This window comes from Neodiprion pinetum, chromosome 7 (genome assembly GCF_021155775.2).
Source record: "Neodiprion pinetum isolate iyNeoPine1 chromosome 7, iyNeoPine1.2, whole genome shotgun sequence".
NCBI lineage: Eukaryota > Metazoa > Arthropoda > Insecta > Hymenoptera > Diprionidae > Neodiprion > Neodiprion pinetum.
The window spans coordinates 17840904-17862707 of record NC_060238.1 but is presented as its reverse complement, the minus strand read 5'-3'; the positions used below and the strand labels follow the sequence as shown (position 1 = coordinate 17862707).

Below are 21804 nucleotides of genomic sequence, written 5' to 3'. Positions count from 1 at the left end.
TTCTTGCACAATTCCATATCTCTTTTAGTCGGAAGAATACCCCATTGGTCCCTGGTGAATTTTGTTCGATTGTGAGTGATGGTAAAATTTGTTTTACACAAAGCATGCGGCACATGGATAAGAATATAAAACCAGAAGAGCAACTCAAGATGCAATTAAATGCTATAGCCAAATGCGGCGCACAATACTTACTGAAATCAACGAAAGATTTTTGCCGGACGAAATACTTGTGACAACTCAAAATAGAATCGAGTTAAGCCTTTGAATGATCAAGCTGACTATGAATTTATTCAAGATAACACAGCGTGAGTTCCTTTCGATAATGCGAATTTTCTGACAAGAAAATGTGCGATTGGAATGACCAAAAATTAGATCGAACGTATCTCAATCGTGTTGTTTTTGAAAATATCAAATTGTTGTATCAAAAAAAAAAAATTGAGCCAGTTAGGGTTCAAAAAAAAAAAAAGAAATGGAAGATATTGAAAACAAACATAAGCTACGATAATTTACACAAGAATGCAAGAACAAAACAAATTCTAAAGTTATAAAGTAGAGCTCACATTTGAATATTATTTTTTACTATAACTCGCGTGAAAATAGCAAGCAATTCATTAAATTCGTGCAATTTTACTTGACAGATTTTTTCCCCAACAGTCAAGTCCATATTTTTATTATTCGTTTATCAAAAGCGACAGCAGTGTAATCTTGAAAAATCAAATATTCAATTATTACCGAGGCATTGAAACAGAAGTGTGTCTTGTACATTTTTCACCATTCCAAAGCGATTCTATATCTGTAAGAATTTATATCCAAGTGCTTGTTTGTAATATTGTTTCTGCTTCTGCATTTTACATGAATTACCGTAGCTCACGAATTATACAATCATATAATTAAATAAATTTGACAAATATTGTATTTATCAGGTTGATTTTTATTCCACGAATCTCTTTGAATTAACGTGTTCACGGGCTTGTGGTGAAAATGTTGCACGTCTCCTACGCTTGTATCGGAATCCCACTGATAAACTTTCTTCTTCTAGTCGAGGAAATAAAGCACTAAAAACGGCCCAACTGTCGATTTTTTGATCAGTAAGACGGATTTTAATGCGGTTTTTTGCATTCGATTCGTAAGAGCGCCTACAAACTTTGTGAACTAAATTGATTAATTAATTTTTTGAAAATGCATTATGGCATTAATAATATGCATTTTGCAAGTGCACTTCCAAGAGACACTAAATAAAAAATTTGCAACTCGGTAAATATTAATGGAAATGAGTCCAGTTTTGCTACTCGGGGGTTTTTGTGCACTCATACTGTGCACAAAATAATTGTACATACATATTGTTTGTATACAAATATTTGAGTGTAGTGGTGTACTTAATTAACCGACAAGTTTATCCAGTGCCGAGAAATTATACATTTAAAATATTTACATCACGCGGAATTGTTATTGTTAGTGCTATTAAACTGATTTTGAATAGTAACAGACTGTTAAATTGATGTTATTGTTAACATTTTGAGAGTTCACCAATCTTTATGTGAGTGTTTTACTTAATCTAGTAATTAATCGTACGTTATAAAAATAGGTTTAATCTACTGACGTATTTTTTTTAGTCCCTTCATAATTACTGGTCACTTATTTTATTATACGGGTAAACACTTAAAAGCAGTTATTGTTTATACAAGTTGTATTGCAGAGGATTGAAAAAAAACCGTATTAATAGCTGTGTTCATCAAGACTAGCTTATTCAGCAGGTACTATGTTATAACGTAATTATTTTATATTATAATACGTACCAGATTTATTTCTTGCAAGGTGAATAAAATATTTACATATTTTGGTTTTCAGTTACGTTATTGTGAACAACAATATTTTCAGTTATTATTGTATTAACAAATTACACTTCAGATACATTCAATTTATTACGAAAAATAAATTAATAATGTAAGTAAACATTACATATAATTTGTATAAATCCTCTTGTTTTCTTTTGTTGATTTTGATTATATTTTTGTAGAATGAATGAACCGAGTTGCAAATTTTTTATTTAGTGTCTCTTGGAAGTGCACTTGCAAAATGCATATTATTAATGCCATAATGCATTTTCAAAAAATTAATTAATCAATTTAGTTCACAAAGTTTGTAGGCGCTCTTACGAATCGAATGCAAAAAACCGCATTAAAATCCGTCTTACTGATCAAAAAATCGACAGTCCATTGCTTTATTTCCTCGACTATTCTACGAATTTCTTTTTCCGTTCCAACCACTTTCTCATTTCAACCGCGAACATTATTATTCGTGAATACGTAACAAACGTTATAAACCAGTCTTGTTTTCACGAAGATCCGAGGTCTGTTATCACAGAATACCCAAGCACGTTTTCAAAATACATTTCGAACAAGTTTCATTTAATTTTATCATCATTTCGGGGAAATTGGTTGCAAAAACCGTGCCAGAAATTTTCACAGCGATATTCTCGAAAGGGTCCGACTGTTTACATCCACAGCCAAAATGAGCGCTCGCACATTTTTCACCCTCTTTCACTCTACAGAAGCTCACCGAAATTCCGGGAGGTCAAACTCGGGTTTTTCGTTGTGCCCGTCCAGAATACTCGCCTTAGGTGCTTCAGCTGACCATTCAGGAATATAATAAATACGTGGCAGCGCACAAGATGGAGCGGCCCATTCTTCAACGACACTACGTTCTCCTCTCAGCTGCCTACATTAGGCATGGATCGTGTGCAAACACATAACCAAGCCACTCGAGACGGCCGTTGAAGACACCCCGCAAGTCATGTTTATACAGAAGCTATCTGCGAACTGAATGATAAGTTTTGTTTCCTTTTGATAGGTTTCAGATACGAGTCATCGTTGTTGCCCCGTTTACTCGTGGCTTTCGTATTCTTGAAAGGCATATTGGATGTCGTCACGTGATGTTAGCGAATGTGCTTTGACCTCAGATTCAAATTTTGTTGGCATTAAATCGGTGTCTGTACTCGTGTCAAGGTAGGCGATCGGAATAACTCTCAAACTGTATAACCAATGTGATTCAAAATTATGACAATTATAGGTTAAGAAGACTTGAGTCGATTGAGACCAAAGTCGTCGAAAACCATCAGTTTATTCTCAAGCATCGTTCTACAAATATTGATTAGGTACGCACCTTGCAGAGCACCATCTGAAAACCGGTTTTACAACTATCGCTGAATCTACTTCCGTAACGAGAAAGTTCACCGCCTAGTGGCTGTTTACAGTACTAGTATACTGATGTTTACGATGAATATATTCTCTACTTGTTTCAAAGCATGTGGTTGTTCTTTTGCCTTGTAAACAAATTAGCGCAACTGATTCAACCGGTTACGCCAAAGAAACTCCGGTTAGATCGCCATGATATGACATTTAATCAATGTACATTTTTTATTGGCTATGTTAATGCACTTATTTTATTTGAAGTACCTAATTGTTTTTTGTCAACGAACATGCGACTCGGAGGAACAGTACATAAACTTCAAGTGAAATGATATTTAATTGACTCAATTTCGGAAACGCGTCAAAAGTTTCACTTGAATCAATACACTTGACTCGATCGCGATAAAAAAAAGGCTTTTGTTTAATCAAGGAATGGGCTTGACTGAACCATTTTGACATATTAACTAAATCAAAATTGTTGAATCAAAGTCATCGTATTTGGAACGAACGACGGATACTAGATCGAAGCGAATGAAGTCCAACAGAATCTATTTTGTTGGTTCAAAAATTCTTTTCCCTTGGGGTAATGACATCCCTTGTTTTGTTTTTTGCTTTAAAAAATAGCACTTATTCTGATATGCATCCTGTTAGCATGTCAGAGACCCTATAAAGCAAACTGGCCAACGATAAGGTATCGTTGTCGAGACAGATAATTTTCATACAGAAATGAAGTGGCCTGGTACTTGTAACGTCGAATGGAATAAGTAATGACACTGTGCGATTTTTGATAGTGTATTTAAGGCTAATCGAGGATAAGTAAGAGCAGCTGGAGTACCTCGGGAACCATTACAAAACCTTAATTGGAATTTATTGAGGTGCGTATCGGCCTTCAGGTAATCAGTCAGATCTTGATTAACAAGTCTCTCGAGTATCTCGAACACGGACCTCGAGATGACGGGAGGCTAGGGATCAGCAAAATATACAGCGCGGTTAAGCTTGTTTTTTGTTAATTAGGTTAGGTTTTTTTTCATTTCCTTCTTCTTAGGAATCAACGAAGACTGAGTTTAGCAATTGCCACATTTTTTTGCCCCTCCCTAGAGAACATAAGAATAAATAATTTCATCCAATGTGGAACAGTTAAAATTGATAATTTGTAATTGATTTTTTTTTATCCAGACTAAAATTGTAATATGTAATTTGTAATTATTCAGTTACAAATTTGCTCAACACTGGTAAAAATTGTACAGTTACAACGAAGCTTCTTATAAAACAAAATGAAGATTACGTAAGATTGTTTACGCAAGATAAGTTCCATAATATCGACACCATCCATAACACATGAGAAAATACTTTTTGAAAGGCAAATATTTAAGGGATCCATTAATTACCAAAAGTTCAACATTATCGATGATTGTTCGAGCGTATCTTGCACCTCGTCGACGTTAACGATCGACTCGTCTTTGTTGAATTTTGAGCCACTTTGTGCAAGCTCTTTTTGATTAACAGCAAAGGTTCATTTTATTCGCTTAATTTATTTTGTGCCAACATTTTCCAGTCATCCATGAATCCCTACCCCTGGTTGGTTGCCCAAAAATCGCAATTATCGTCATGTTTGCATCGTTGGATTTTTAATTTCACAGCATTGCACCGATTTGTTGATGTTTATAAAAAAAAATGGCAATACGGAATTAACTACCGAAAAAAAGGAAATCTTTTTCAGTGATTTCGTAGAAAATAGGCTTTTCAATAAAACGAGCAATCATAGGGTGAAATCTAATGTATATTAGGGTGGTCCTCATTTAGAATGTTGACAAATTTATTCCGGATCACCCCACCAAATCAACTATAAATAATTCAAAAACAAATCACAATTTTTTTCACATTTTTATATCAACTGTAACCCGTGCCTGTAAGAGGAAGGATTTCGCAATTTAAAATACAAGTGTTTCGGACACGTTCTTAGTATATATTTTACTGTACGTGTAATAATGATCGAAAAAATCCATGAATGTGAGGTTCTAGTGAGCATGAGTGCTACTATCTGAGAAAAAATTCACATTATCATACCAGGTAATTTAGACAATTTCATTTCTTATAAATAAAAAGAAAAAATCAAATTTCTATGGTGTGCAATTCGTCGAGATTGGTTGATATGATGATGGGAATTTTTTCTCAGATAGTAGTACTAATACTCACTAAATCTTCGCAATTACAGATTGATTCGAAAATCGTCACTCTTACAATAAATTATATGCTGAGAATGTATTTGAAACAGGTGTATTTTAAATGGTGATATCCATCCAGTTACTGGCACGGGTTAGAATTGATATAAAAATCTGAAAGAATTAGGAAATTGTTTTTGAATTATTTATAGTTGATTTCGGGGGTAGTCTGAAAAAAAATCGTCAACACCCTAAGTAAGGATCACCCTAATGTATATACTATATTATCAACCCTTTTAAAGCGTTTTGAAACGAACCATCGTTACCTAAGCTTTTGCTTGCAATTCCAATATTTATAATTCTTGTGTTTTCAAAAAGATTTTTTTACCTTGAGAATATAATAATTCGATAAACACTCAATGTACGATTGTCTTGTAATAAAATTAGTCAACAGTATCAATTTTGAGCGAGACAATCTCCTTGAAGATCGCTAACTTTTCTGATTAAAAAATACTAACGGTGAACATTTTTAGTACTGTTTTAGAAAATCTATAATTTTTTGTATTTCACCACGGGATTAAGTAAACAATTCTGACATTTCACGTAATTCTCTTCCCGATGATTTTTATTATTTTTTTTTTATCTTCCTGCCACTTTTCTCAAATCAAGTATCTATTGCATGGATCAGTTCCACGAATACTTTTAGATTATTCGAACCAAGAATTTTTTAACTACAACTATTCGAAAAACTATATTTCTACAGCGCATAGATGTTTTGAATTAACGTATAGCTCAAAAATTGAGTGTCCAATATAGATAGTTCCTGTAAAAAAGTTTCGCGGCTTTGACCAAAATTTTGTATTACTGTCATAAAAATATTTCCTTAGTTTCGAAGAGCTTCTTTTTTCACCCGAAGCTTGTGCAAATCGTGTGTAACGCCAAAAATTTAGATGGCATTCACGTGCATCATGATCTTTCCAATCCCAAAAGTATTTTTCGATGAATTCCGAAGGCTGAACAGCAGCTTGGAAATTACAAATAATAATTTGTCAAAACAAGCTGCAGCTATAAGAAAATCCGGGATATACAAAAATTCAAGTAATTCATGGCTGATCTATTCCGTGTAAAAATTGAGTTGTGTGAAGGTTAAAGAAAATTGAGATGCATCGGGGAAAGCATCGTAGTTTTAATAACAATAATAATCTTCGATACTATACACCGTTCTATACTTCTTTTAACATTAACGTCAGAACGTCCATGTACTAATCGTAATTCAGGCACAGGGTAAGAAAAGAAGGTGCTGTTACCACTAAGAAATTACAGCATAGAGCTATAGTGCAGCTTAAACTGGCGTAATCCCGTCGTAACTTTCAAAGTCCTTTCGTTCTATAACTTTGAAACAAGAAATAAAGGCGCTGCAAGTAGCGGATGAGGGTATAGTTTCGTTGATCTAATAAATTATATTGACTACTGCCGGGAGGAACTGAATCGAACTTTGGACAACATTCCAACGAGTGTTTTCCAAACTGCACCGATAGATGATAAACCTCGTTATTTAAGTCGGCATAGAAGTTTCTTTAACGCGATTGTGTGGTTACTACCTCCTACTTTTATCGTTATTCAATAAACTGTATCGCCACTTCTGTTACGTCTAACTAGTGAATTGTTTCGCGTGCCGCAATTCACCACTTCAGTTATGAAACGTAACGATCATGTAAAATGACGTTCGCCTTACAACGCCTTACACGCAGACTCCCAGTCGTTATCAAAAATCAAAAATCAACAAAAATCATCGCAGTGATGAAAAACAAGAATGGGTAAACTCGTCATAGCTGGAATTTTCATCGGGAATAAGTATATGAGCCAGAAACTTGTCGTTTTCCGACAATGATTGTGATAGTTCGAAGCGTGCCGAGGTGGGTGATTTGAAACTATCCAAATAGCAAAATTCAAATACAGTGAATTAGTCTTGAGAACAGTTACACTTGTAGTTACGATCGAAAAAAGTCTATTTCAATTTCTAAAAAATCTTGGCATTACAATTTCTCTCCAGTGGTTCAAGACCCTTCAACTTTTGCCCTAAGCATGTTTTCATGATTATCTCGATTGCTTGGTTTTCGAAATATTATATCTCTGCAGTTGCTCAAAGTTGGACATCCTGTAGATGGTTGTATATTATGAATAGGTACATACTGTTTACACTTCTAAGTAACCTCCTTAAATACGTTAGCTTTCGGTCCTGCAACGGAATTAATTTTCACTTGATGCTACGTGTATATGTATATAAGTTACACTTACGCTTCTTCCAAACATGAGCTAGGCACGAACCCTTTCAACGTCCTAATTTCCATCTCCGAGGTAAGATACGCTTCAAAGACATGCTTTGAACACTCGTGTTTGTTTATCCCTCAAGTTCCCAGCATTCATTATGATTAAGGATGAGTTCTTTGACCCAACAGCTAGTTCAAATATTATCATGTACGCGAAGGATGAATGGTCTACAGAAATATTGAAGGGGACAACCCTCGAAGAACTAGCTGCCTGTGAGGAAATCTTAAACCTATGATACAGCTTACGTGATACAAGACGATTAGCAAAAGCGAAGTCAGCGTCTTGACTACAGATTTTTGTTTATTCTTCAAACACTATCGATATGTGCAAAACTTATTCCGATAATTTTATATGATCTAATTTTTCTGTAGCCAAGGTCATTAGCTTTGAATTGAACATCCAATGACTTCCAGTAGCTTAATTTAGTCCTGAATTAAAGATAGAGAAACACTAGTCTTTGAAAACAAATTCCTTATAAGTAATTGTAAACTCAACGAGTTGTGCCAAAAATGTTTTTATACAAACTTTTAAGAGACAATTACATTTCCTGGCGTTTTAGTTAAAATCCGAAAATTAAATGGTGTAATTTATGTTTATCGCACATTTGTCGCATATGTCTCGTAAGGCGATTAAAACTCGAGCATAAAAACTAATCTGGACAGTCTATATACAAAATTAGCCACTCTAGCGCCACTGGTAGGCTCATTCCAAAATGCGGTAATTTTCTTTTTAACCCTTTCATGCATAAATTCCTTAAATGCGATTCACTTGAAATTTACCACACATCGGCTTTTGGCGAACATAAATTCAAAAATTTATTTGATTCTGATAAAACCTTATCTTACATGGTTTTTGAAGTCATTGATTACGAATCTGAACTCGAAAATCGAAAATCAAAATAGTGGATCCGATATGGTGGACATATGAACAAAAACAACAAGGAGAAAACTTTGAGAAAAATTTCGTAAAATTTTTTGACGTGTGTTGGGTTTGCGAAAAAATTGGCTTTCGAATTTTCATGGTAGATTAGCAGAAAATGCTTTTCTTCGTGTTAAAGTACGAATTTCAACCACGTCCAACAGTTTTTGCAATAAATAAATGTTATGTTTTTTTTTAGACTTGGAACTATTTCAGGGACCATGTGGAACTGAAAAACTCGGCAGTTGTCACCAACAATGTAGTTAAATAAATAAAAAAAGCCGCAAAAAAGCGTGAATTAAAGCGTTAACAAGTATTACAAAAAAATTACAATTGAAACTTAGTGTTTTTAAAACGTTTCCAAAGACTCTTTTAGTTAAATTTAACTCGACCAGCTTCAGTTGATCACTTTCAAAACCTTTGTGTCATCGTGTTTCCGTTTCGACAAACTTCCATACCTTATACAGGTACGCGGAAATCACGGTTCCGTGACTAAGTGGTCGTTACGAAAAGCGCGTCCTTATGCATGAATTACAAGGCGTGCGAAGTTATTTGCCGCGCACAGAGCGAACGGGGAAATTTTACCACCGAGGCGTTCGAATCCCTGCAGAGAATGCAACGGTGCACAGGAGGGTTAAAAAAAGTTGATATTATAATGGCAAGGCGAGGTGAATTTTCCCGGCGCATATCTCTGCTCCCTATATGCAAATTGAACGGGCTGCACTGCACGCGTGGTCTCGATAGCAAATTCATGCTGTGTCCTCGTTGCGCGGTCGGTAATGGCAGTTTCGACTTTCCCCATTTCGACCATAACCGTTCCGCCTTCGAGAATCATCTCACATCCTTGGGGATCCTCAGCAATCCCAGCCTCGCTATTCTCACCGCGTATAATTCTCCTATTGGTAGGTAGAGCAACGCTATACTCGTCGATGCTGGCTCTGCAGCCGCCGAATATGATCGCCGGACGTTATATAACCTAAAAAAGTAATGCCAACACACATTTCGCCGCGTATAACGCTGCAACGTGACCGGACAACTAGAAACTATCTTATTCAATTTATACGCTCTGCTGTTTCCAACTCTGTTGTTTCCTTCCTGCAGGTTTTCCTTAAATTAATACATATACACAGGTACTTTCTACACAATATACTTATATTCTTCCTTGTCCCCTGTTGGAGTTGCTTCTTTATATATTTATTTTTAACTTCTACGGTGACCTAAATCCATACGGAAGACTACGTTCGATAGTTTTCAATTCAAATATGTATCACACGGCGGGAAAGGGTTACTTGAGTCAAGTGATATTCGTTTTATTCAAACTGAATGCTAAAGTCAGATGCAGCGAACACAATGCTTACTTAATTAGAAACAAAATACTTGTGACAACTTGACTTAAAATTGAATCAAGTCTTTGAATGATCATGCCGAGTATCAACTTATTCAAGGCAACACGGCGCAAGTTCCTTGCGTTGAAGTGAATTTTGCATCAAGAAAATGTGTGATTGATCTGACTCGAAATTTTATTCAACGTACCTCAATCGAATTATTTTCAAAATATGAAATTGTTGTATCAAAACAAATTGAGCTTGTTTCAATTCATGTTTTGTTGAGTCGAGAGTTCAATGGTTGAAGTAGTAGGTGCAATTTGTTATTACAAAAATCATTGGCATCGACTGGACATTAAACTTATACAAGCGCACAAAACGTATTCTTACAACGATATCATTTATAATTTTGTTGACTCAAAATTTTGTGGGATTTACCCGATATTCAATGGTTAAAACTCAAAAACTTATTGTTGTATACGTAGGAAAATCAATTAAACGTACGTCAATAGTATTCGATTATTTACCGTCATTATCAATTTCGATGACTCGAAACTTGGTATTATGCTCTTTTCGTTTATAAGAGATGTTAAGACAAACTTGCCTTACGTTGTCTGTATCTGACTTCCTGGCAGTCTACCCCGTTTTATAACTATCTCTGAAGCTACTTTCGTAACGAGAAAGTTCACCGCCTAGTGGCCGTTTATAGTACTAATATACTAATGCTTACGATCAATGTATTCTCTGCTTGTTTCAAAGCATATGGCGTTTCTTTTACCTCGTACAGAATTCAGTGCAATAGATTCAACCAGTTACGACAATCAAGCTCCGGTTAGATCAATTGATAATTGACGCGTTCTAATTCAATATTTTTTCCCGCAATATAATCTCTTTTGCAGTCACGAGATTCCATGACGTACCTTCGTAATAGGTAGACTTGAAACTAACAATCAGTTTGATTATCACGAAAAATTTGAGAATAGTTTTCTTCCTACTGGTACCGATTGGCATGCGTGGTGGTCAGTCTCGTTAGTTGTACCTTTGGATGTCTTAGAGTGATAAAAATTTAAAAAGGACTACTTGTTTACCTATTTTTTAATGCCTTAAACTTTTTTCTCTTTAAGTACGTGCTTTTCTTGAGAAAGGGAAGTTCAAAAGTGTCCCAAAAGAATTACGTAGCTTATGGACAGTGGAATACCATGAATCTCAAAGTGAATGGGATCCGCAAACATCCTTTCCATTGATATGTATTTTAATGTGACACATTCACTTTTGCAAAATGTATATTTTTTTTCATTTTCGGTATTGATTCAAGCTTTTTCAGTCTTCTTTTCTAGAGAAAGAAAGAATCTTCGTCGAGTGAAGGTCAAACAATTTAATTTATTTACAACATGTAAAATCGACGTTTCGGTCGGGCCTCGCCGACTATCTTCAGGTTAAAAAGATACAGAAATGTTTTGCTAAGAATTTGTTTCTTTATCTTTAGACAGTGTATTGATTAGTAAAATTGTCTAGTAAATTCTGAATATAAGTACCATTGTTATTCCGAGCGATATACTGTCAATTTATTGAGGACAGAATGCATTTGAAGATTAGGTTGCATAAAACTATAACAGTTTACGACTTTGACGAAATATTGTCAGTGAATACATACAAATATGTTAGAAAAGGCAATTACAAGGTTTAGAAATGGAATTTAAGTTACAGGAGAGCGATGTTACAAAATTACTTACAAATAAGTGACCACCTTTTCAGCTAAGATGTTAATTAAACGGCATGATGGAAGGAAGTGACAAGAGGATGGATTGCGATCTATTACCAAAATCGATAATTCAATACGATAGTCAAGAGTCAAAAGTGAGATATTACCATATTGTTGTTAGGGGCTAAAATTTTAAACTACAGTATATCAAAATACATATAGATAACTTCGATTTTGCATGTCTGTACGTCTATTAACGGTATTGGTATTTTTACTAATATGGATCATCTCTTTGATATTGCGTTTATACCAATTTGGTTCAGATGTTATAACCTTTCTTTTCCATAGGTATAATGGGTAATTTTTTTCGTTTCAAATTATGCTGGACACTTCGAAACCAATGTTAGGCAGGATCCGGTAACATTCCAATGACAAATTGTTCTTGTTAAGTTTGTAATTTGTAAACGATTTTGTCTCGTAATTTTTTTCCCAAAATCGTTATTTGTAATATGATCATTCTCTTGGATTGACGATTCAATTTAAACGTAATCGGTTGTTCATTAACTGAACAAATATAAATAGTAATCGAATTATTATAGATTCTAAACTTGAGGTAGGAAAATTTTGAACGACTAGTAATACCTGAAAGGCATTTCTTTGGAATGAGATGTAAGATGAAACATCAAAATTTTTTATGCTATCAAAGTGAGTTACTTTATGCCTTCGCGAGAATCAGTGATCGACGTGAAATGTCTAACCGACCTGAAATTGAGAAACGAAAGAAACACTTTGGGTCTGAAGTTAAAATTTTACTTTATATTTTATGTTACAAAGTCCTGTAATTCAGTCAGCTCTTCCATTCGCATTCGTAATAATCAATTATTCATCGTAGTAGCAAAATAATATGTCTGTGACATTGAAATACACTAAATTCCTGTTTCGTATTGGACCGTGATGAATTCGTGAATAATAATTGTGTGTCGATTTGAACGAATGACCATTGCGGTCCATGCATTGATTCAACATTTATTACTCCTGCGGTACAGATTCAAATACCATTTTCATCGAGTTGAAATACCGCGTTACTCACTTTTATGCCATTTTTTTCTTTTACTTTTAATCCTATCCTGCAAAATTCATGAGGCGCGATCCCAGTCCAATAATAATCAGTACTGCTGATGAAATAATCCGTAAGTTTTGGATGAAATTATCAAAATGCTTTTTTCGTTTGCGAAACTTTGAAACAAACCATCCGCTTTCTTCAGCAACAAAACGTGTTCTTTGGCCGGTGCTGAAAATCTATCTAGAAATTTATTTTATATAACGCAACCACGTTTTCCTCGCTTTTTCGAGCGTGTCTGCGGTACCTGAAGTAGGCGTTTCGGCGACTCTCGAAGCGAATTAGTGGTGGGGGGTATGAGGAGCACCATTTTTAGCTCCTAGGAGTAACTTTTTTGTACTCTGCGCATGCGCTTTTCTTACACGGTCCGATTATTTCGTTCCCGATCACGGCGCTGTGAAGCAGAGCTGCTGCCATCGGTTGCCTATTCGGAGAACTATTCGCGTATGGGAAATGTTTTCAGGGAAGACGGGGACATAACCTCACTTTTTTACGCAAACAATTCAAAGATCGTGTCGACAAATCGAGAAAAGTGATTTCACGAAAATGAGTGATCAAGAAAAACACAGCAGTGACGAGTGGCTGCAATGCACGCCACCAGAACTGAGAGAAGCTGCGGAGAATACGAGGGACGAATTATTGCCGACAAAATCTCAAAAAATGTACGAATCCACGTACGACGCATTCGTGAAATGGAAGCGGGCACACAAAACAAAAGTAACGTCGGAATCGATTGTGATGGCATACTTCAAAGAACTCAGTGAAAAATATAAATCATCGACTCTATGGTCAATGTTTTCGATGCTGAAAGCCACCATAAAAATTAAAGAAAATACAGACATCGATCAATATCATTCCCTCAAGGCTTTCATGAAGAAAACGTCATCGGGATTCGTGAGCAAAAAATCGAAAGTGCTTTCGTCGGAAAATGTTGAGAAATTTTTAACAGAAGCTCCCGACCGTGAATATTTGGCAACAAAAGTAAGTTAACAATCAGACAAAATATTTTTACTACAAGGTTGCAATTATTTTCATATAACTAAATATGATACGTCCCAAACAGGTTGCTCTAATTTTCGGAATATCCGGGGCTTGTCGCAGCAACGAGTTGGTGAATATCAGACTCAGAGACGTGAAGAAAGAAGGGAACCTGCTCGTCGTAAATCTCCCGGACACAAAAACGAAAATACCTCGAACTTTCGTAATTTCAGAAGAATTCGTCAAAATCGTACAACAGTACACGGATTTTCGTCCTCAAAATGCAATGACCGATCGTTTTTTTGTCAATTATCAAAAGGGAAAATGTACTTGTCAAGTTATCGGGATACATAAATTTTCGAAAATGCTGAAAGAAATTGCCGGGTATTTGAAGTTAGAGGACTCGGCGAGTTTCACCGGACACGCGTTCCGCCGAACCTCTGCAACATTGCTTGCAGACAGCGGGGCCAACATCACCACGTTGAAGCGCCACGGTGGATGGAAATCGAGCAACGTTGCAGAAGGCTATATCGAAGAGTCCGTTAAAAATAAATCCAAAATCGGGCACATTATATCAACGGCGGTCAATTTTGCCCCAGCTGGACCTTCGGAACGGAATAACGATGATCCACCGTCAAAGCGTGAAAAAATTGAGACGATTACATCCGAGAAAGAAAATTTAAAAACGCAAACGACCGTGGTCGATGACGAAAATTCGCCATCGAAAAAAAAATTTGTATTCAACAATTGCACAAATTGCACTTTCGTAATCCATGACAAGTAAATATTAAAATAAAAAAAACTTGACTCGTGTAAATGTATCGTGTTCTTATTATTTCAACAACTTTTAAAAACTACTATCGCTTTCCGGGGGGGCTTCGCCCCCCCAACCCCAGAAGGGGCTCCGCCCCTTCACCCCGCCGGGGGGCTACGCCCCCCTGGACCCCCCCTCGGTCCGCCAAATAACAATATCATTTGTCCGAACACTATAAGCTCGGAAACGTGGTTTTATTATACATATAAATTGTCGTGTGTACTATTATTATTTGGAATGATCGGACTTTCTTTACACGAAGATGCGTTGAAATCGAAATTTTTTCCCACCTCATGGTTCCCATACAACTCGTGGATTCGACCTTTTTATATAGGCTAAGCTGAATTGGATCGTCAATGAATTTTGAAAAGGCTCCACCCTTGACGTAGGTGGATCATGTCATGTAGTATTACACATATGAGAATACAATCAATGTGGTATTTTGTGTTCGGTAAATGAATAGAACGATGACGCAGGTCATTTATACTTTCGGGCAGTTCAGTCTAGCCTCAAAGGTGTAAAATGTTTTATTTTCATCTCCCTCTCTTCCACTTTTAGGTATAGGGCATTCCATGCAAACTCGGTCAGCGGACCCTCACCACTTGGATCTGATCCAAATTTTTTTTCTTACCTTGGCCCTGAGTCCAAAACAGTCTCTAACATTTTTCAAGACTTTTTCGTTTATTCTTACTTAGTTTCCGGAAAGTACCCATTTTGTAGATTCTGAAAGAAATTCCTGAAATTCAGTGTCAGATCTTATTCCATATATACGATATACTTTCTAAAATTTAATTCAACTGCAAGATCTCGTAGCAGCTTGCAATATTTAAAATACGAACGTACCGTTTTTTCATTTAATATAAAAATATGGCCCCTCTATCCCTTGTCATCAAAAGAGGTGATTCCGTATTGCATTATTTTTGAAATTTCAAAGTGTCATAACTTCCGTGTATTTGAAAGTAGAAATATTTTCTTTTTGTGTTAGTTTCCTTTCAAAATCAGCTATCTCTGCGTGAGATGAAAACTGTGCGTTTATATCTAACGTATTGAAAGTTGCTGCGAAATCTGGTAAAAGTTCGCTCTTGAGATTGAAATGAGATCACATGTTTCATTTCACAGGAAAAACTAGTTTGAAAATAAATTTGTTTACATGAAAAGCGGTCGTAATAGTGTCGAAACAATTTGAATTCACGTAAACAACTTCAAAGTGAATTGTAACAAGCGCTTGTTTTATATTTTTTTTACCTACATGGTGAAATTAACTAGGACATGAATTAATAAAAAATTCGAAATATATTTACAAGATCCTCGAAGGATATTTTAATAGATTATTTCACACTTTAAATCCACACATTTTGTACATTCCTTGGAAATTTCTATTTTTGAAAAAGTTGCTCGTATTAGGATAAACCGACAACGTTATGCGCGCAGCTGAACCAAATTTTGTGAAATTGATCACAATGAATTTCTGTATGAATTTTACTCCGAAAAAATTGGAGAAAGCTATCATGGTGGAACACAGAATTTTGTAGTTTTTTTCCCGTGGCCACAAAATGGTCACTTGTCCGAATACTTGAAAAAATCGTAAGTCGCAATGGCGTAAAAAAATATGCCGGAAGAATTTTTAGTTATGGTTACTACACAGAAATGATCTATTCTCATTATTTTATATAACCGCAAAGTATAATAGCTCTGGTTACAAAGTGATGATAAATTTCGTAACTGTAATCAGAAGATCTAGTATTTGTTGTTACTTTTCTGATAAAGACTACTCGTACAATTCTTACGATGAATTGACGTTACGGCTTAGTTTTGAAATTGTATTAACTAGAAAATCTAGTATCAGCAACTATAATCACACCAAATACTTACTCTTCTAATCACTTAATTACTTAGTAATTGCAAAAATATTTAAACTCAATTGTCACTGTAATATTTCATTAGAATTTTCTGGTAACTATGATAAATGAAGTTTTTCACAGCGTATGGATCGGATCCAAAGTAGTGACGGTCAGGCGTGGATAGAGTTGGCAAGGAATGCCCCGTACATAAACATCAAACGCCGTGGTATCCTGGCGATATGCGTATGTGTCGAGCTTTCCGAATTGCGAGGCGTTAATAGACGGTGGGGAACAGACTCGACCCTGGGGAAACGGTGCGATTGCCTCCGGAGGCGAAATCGACGATTATAATTAATGAATCGAGTGGCCCCGGTAGTTGATGACAGTTACACACGCGTGCTAACTATTTGATCGAATCTCACGCAAGATGAGATATGACACGTGCCTATAAATTGTATTGTTTCTGAAGGGGGTGCCGTAAGGCTCACGATTAACCGCTACAGCAAATGATATTACTCCTCGGAAATGTTGTGGCGAACTGTTACAGGATAGGAGAACAATGCTGGTAACGGTGTTCCTGATCGTCGAATAGGCGAATTGATATATACCGGGTGTTCCTAGGTAAACGCCACAGCATGTTTGGTTGCCTGACACGGAGGCGAACGAATATCGGTAAAACAGATCCACCCAGTTATCAGTAGTCGGTAGGTCTGTATTACCGATACCTGTTCCCCTCAGTGGAAGGCAACCCAAAATACTGCAACGTTTACTTGGAAATTGCGAAATGGTTGTAACCTTTTTATCTAAAATAAAATCATCTGACAGCAGTTGACAGTTTTCTTCTTTTTCATGCAACCGTAACTGAATTATGATTCTCTTAACCTCGTTAAAATTTTCCAAACTTCCACTTTTCGTTCAGGTTATTTCAAGAATGGTTCAGTTATGCAGCTCTCATTTCTACATGTGAAAAGGGTTTGACCTTTCAAAAATTGTTGATTTCCAAAAAGTAATGCTCGAACGTTTTATAAATCTCAAAAAACGAAAAATCAAATTCCTTTCACATAATTCGTACAGCCGTAAACTCATATTTTATTTTGGACTGAAACAAGTTAGCCGGAAGGTTGAGGCATTTATGCATTTTACTATATCTTAGCATAGCTGCCGTCATGTTTTTTTAGTTTTAAACCTGACGTATTTTCGTCAGTTTGAGATTTAGATTCGTGAACTTGACATCCAACCGTCCAATCGGCTGCACTTCATTCACGAGCTCGAACGAGGGAGGATTTTAATACGAGTACTTGATATAACATATCGGAATAATTGATTTATTTGACAAGCTGCAATTTCGGTTACTAGTGGTGCAGATATTCTGAATGATTACGACACGGTTCTGGGCAGCGTAGCAACGGTTGAGCGGGCGTCGAGTGTTGAGACCGATCTGGTCATTCATCATCCAGCAAGTGTAAACCTAAGAGTTGATTGATCACGCAATATTGGTAATTGATATATAATCACGCACCATTATCGACGGAATTTGACGCACGTGTGAGTCGAGTAGGAGGTGCAAGAACAGAAATGGCTGAATGGACGGGAACGAGCTTTGAACCGTCACGTCGCCGCGTCGCGTGAAACGCGATCTCGACACGGCGCTAATTATTTTCAACATCAATTTGATCCTTTTTTTCTTCGCTACTAGCTCGGAAATTATTATTTTGATGCCCATAAAATCTGCGATTTATACTCTGGAACGATATAAGCTTCTCTTTGAAAAATAATGGAATAAAAAGCAAACAGTTGAAACATGCTAGTTGTATGTTTAAATTAAGTTTCAAAATTTGAATAAAATTCTATTTTTGTTTAAGTTTAAATCCATGGAAACCATTCTATAGTTGTAATGAATCAATTTAAGACATATTCTATTTCAATATGTAGTTTCTTCATAGACTTGAATACTTCATATACAAAGTGAATTCTGTAATTTATAAATTAAAAACGAGCTGACATTCGGTAAAATTATGAAAAACGTACAGGATAAAGGTTTCTGTATGGCGTTATCCTGAATCGCAAATTTAACTGCAGAGCTGGTGGATTTAGAACCCAATCAGAACAGTGAGTAGTAGTAATACAAGGAGAGTTCTGGATAAAGATTTCTACTACCGATACTTACCGATAACTTGGCCAGACTCAAAACCTTCTTCGCGATCACGTCACCGCGATCAACCCTTGCTGTACCGACCCGAAGGTCAAAATTGCGCTGCCTTACCAACAATTTTATCAATCAGAGGTCAAAATTACGCTGCTTTACCAACAATCTGCTGACTCTTTTCATTGATCGACGGTCAAAATCACGCTGCTTTACCAACAATCTTGCTATCATCCCCCCCTACCGACGTTCGAGGGATAGCGGAGAGATTTTGTTGGTAAGAAAGTGCAGTTTTGACCTTCGGTAGATCAAATTGTTCATACAGTCTGGTGAGAAAATAGCAGCACAATTGACTCGTAGTTGAGTGATACGAATAAAACAATTTGCTGATTACTCACTATGCTACTATTCTGAAAAAAATTGATAAAAAGTGTTTATTCCTGATTCACTATTCTCCTCAACTTCTTATTGTTAGCGTACTATTGGGATTTCAGCTTTCCGCGATTTTCGATTCATAAATTCAAATATGCAAACCGTGTGTGGATTGCGAGTCTTGAAGAACTGAGCGTCGAAGTTTCGTCGAGTGACAGATATTCATGGATCATCTTCTGATCATCACTTGAAAACCTATATTTTAAATACATTTCGATGTTATATGACGATAAGCTCTAGCTATTTTCAACCGCTTTGATTTATTTACGGTACAACTAATTGCCAGCCCTCTGGTCGAAGCGAGAGAACAAGGTGTAGACCAGAATTACGTCAGGCGAAACGGATTGCCCGAGTGACCATTGTCCGTTGCGACCCTTTTTTTCCTATTGAAATTCTGTCAGGCAAAAGGTTGTCCGTGTGGGCAGCGATGGGATAATAGTGGGTTCAAACGAAGGGGTCGTCGGCGTAGCGCTGCCGTTGGCAGTGTAGAGTTCGTGATTACCTCGGGGAAAGAATAAAGCCAAAAAGAATGAACAAAGAAATCCAAAGTGCCACTGGGATGGGAAGTAAGGGAATACCTACACTTGGCCACTATTCACTCGCAGGCCGACTCAACATCGAATTGTGTATCATTACAGCACCGGTCTTAACAATAGTCGACGATGCTGGAAGAGTCGTCGCCGCTGGGGAAAGACACCTCAAAGCCGGAAGTTTTTTGAAGCTCAGCTGCGAGGCTAGAGATGTTCGCGAAGACGAGGGCGAGTCTCTTGTGTGGACCAGGGGGGATGAAACCCTCACCGAAAACGTCAGGTAAACAAGTCCGGCTTATTCACTTATTCTCAGTTCCCTGTACGGGGCATTCCACGTGTAATCGACCTGACCGAAACCCTGGCCCTCTCAGAATTGGTTTACACTTTGTGCGATGTATTTGTAAAATTGATAGAAGCATGAATGATCTATCGTACAGTGTTATCCGAAGACGTTGATACGACGTTAATTGTAACATCGATAATGTCAAAGTTTCAATCGAATACAACTCGTAAACTATGGATCAATACAGAGCAAAGTTGGCGGTCATGTACAAAAACGTTTCACTTTTTCGTGAATTTTCATGACGTAATACTTAGAACTAATATGAATACCTCTGAAGATTGGTGAAATATAAAAACAAACCTTAATTTTTCTGATTTCTTATATATTACATTTTGTTGACTCAGAATTTCATAGAATACCTAGCGAGATTTCATGTTAATTGTCAAACTTGTAGATTCACCAACGTGTCGTCTCGAGAAATGAATCGCTCCCACGACCTGAATAAAAAATTAGGAAATAAGTAAACATGATTTAAAAAATCTTCAACAATGATATTTACACCAATGCTAATGAACACGAATACAGCAAAATCTTTGAACATTTTTCTAGCTCACTATATCCCCGAAATTTGTCTGAAAAACGAACATTTTTATCCAAACTAAAAATAAATATTTGTCAAATCTTTTTTATACAATCTCTGAAGATCTCTACTGTGAGGAAAATAAGCTCAAAACCCTTAGAATTTAAGAATTATATATTTATTTTGATCGTTCTATTTATAAATGTTTTCTTAAATTATATATATTTAAGAATGTAAGCCATACTGAATGAAACTTGTGCAACTTGCCAATGCTGAGTCAGAACTTGGAATGTCAGCAGAGCAAAGGATCGGAACTGATCGTGACATGAATCGAACATGAACTTATTTCCAGTGAAAATAAAACGATGGAGTACATCGGTGAGATGGAAATCCACGTAGTCGTGAGCACTGTGTCCGTCGATAAAGCTACGCCAAGGCACGCTGGAAACTACAGCTGTTCTGTCCCCGGACGGACCAAATCAACCGTTGTGGTCCACGTGCTGAACGGTGAGTGAACCACCTTCTGCTTCCCCATGATTCACAGAATAGATTTTTCGATGCGTTGAACAGCCATAAATTTCAAAAATATGTTGAGTTGCCTACCACTGAGGGGTAAAAACATCGGTAATACAGACTTACCCAGTTATCAATAACTAGCGCGTTCAAAGTTCTCGCAAGGAATTTGAGTTTTTTTATGAGATTTGTAAAACGTTCAAGCATTAATTTTTCGAAATCGACAATTTTTGAAAGGTTCAACCTTTTTTTTTTTTTTGCAGAAATGACAGCTGCACAACTGAACTGCTCTTAAAATAACCTGAACAAAAAGTAGAAATTTTGAAAATTTTGACGATGTTAGAAGGATTATGATTCAATAATGGTTGCATGAAAAAGAAGAAAATTGTTAGTTTTCACAGTGGTGGTATCATCTAAACAGGTTACAACCAAATTAAAAATCTTGTGATGACATCCTTGTCGGTTCAGCATTAAATTCGCTACCCATGTCACTGGATGTATTCCACTAAACGTCGCAGTATTTTGAGTTGCATATCAGTGAGGGGAAGAAATGTCGGTAATACAGACCTACCGACTCATAATTACTTGAGCGCAGTCAATTCTTGTAATCACTTTAACGTGAATCCGGAGTGCGATCACTGAACGTTTCAGCATAGATTATGAAGAAAGAAACGACTCCTCAGCCAAATCCACACAACTTGGCAACACGGGCAGTTCCAGCTCACGCGCGAGAACTTTAAATGCGCCAATTACTGATAACTGGGTAGTTCTATATTATCGGTATGTGTTCGCCTCTGAGGTAGGTAACCGAATATACTGCGGCGTTCACTTGGGAACACCCGGTATTTCATGCACATTTATCTCTCTGTTAATATCAATTCAGCATCTCATTCGGCATCCCATGTATTAAGCGATACCTTTTTTTGAATGAGTAATTCTTCCGA

The 21804-nt window shown here is 36.5% G+C and overlaps 1 protein-coding gene across 11 annotated transcripts in view; it reads left to right on the top strand.

Annotated features, from left to right (window-relative positions):
• Positions 1-21804, top strand: part of LOC124223065 (uncharacterized) — a 313561-nt gene that overhangs the window by 247579 nt on the left and 44178 nt on the right. For 10 of the 11 annotated variants that reach the window (XM_046634704.1, XM_046634702.1, XM_046634703.1 and 7 more), the window contains 2 exons: positions 19593-19764; positions 20700-20854. In XM_046634704.1, coding sequence (XP_046490660.1) covers positions 19593-19764; positions 20700-20854 — 327 coding nt within the window. Of the gene's footprint in view, positions 1-19592; positions 19765-20699; positions 20855-21123; positions 21242-21804 lie in introns of those variants that run through there. The other variant, XM_046634705.1, reaches the window with a different exon arrangement.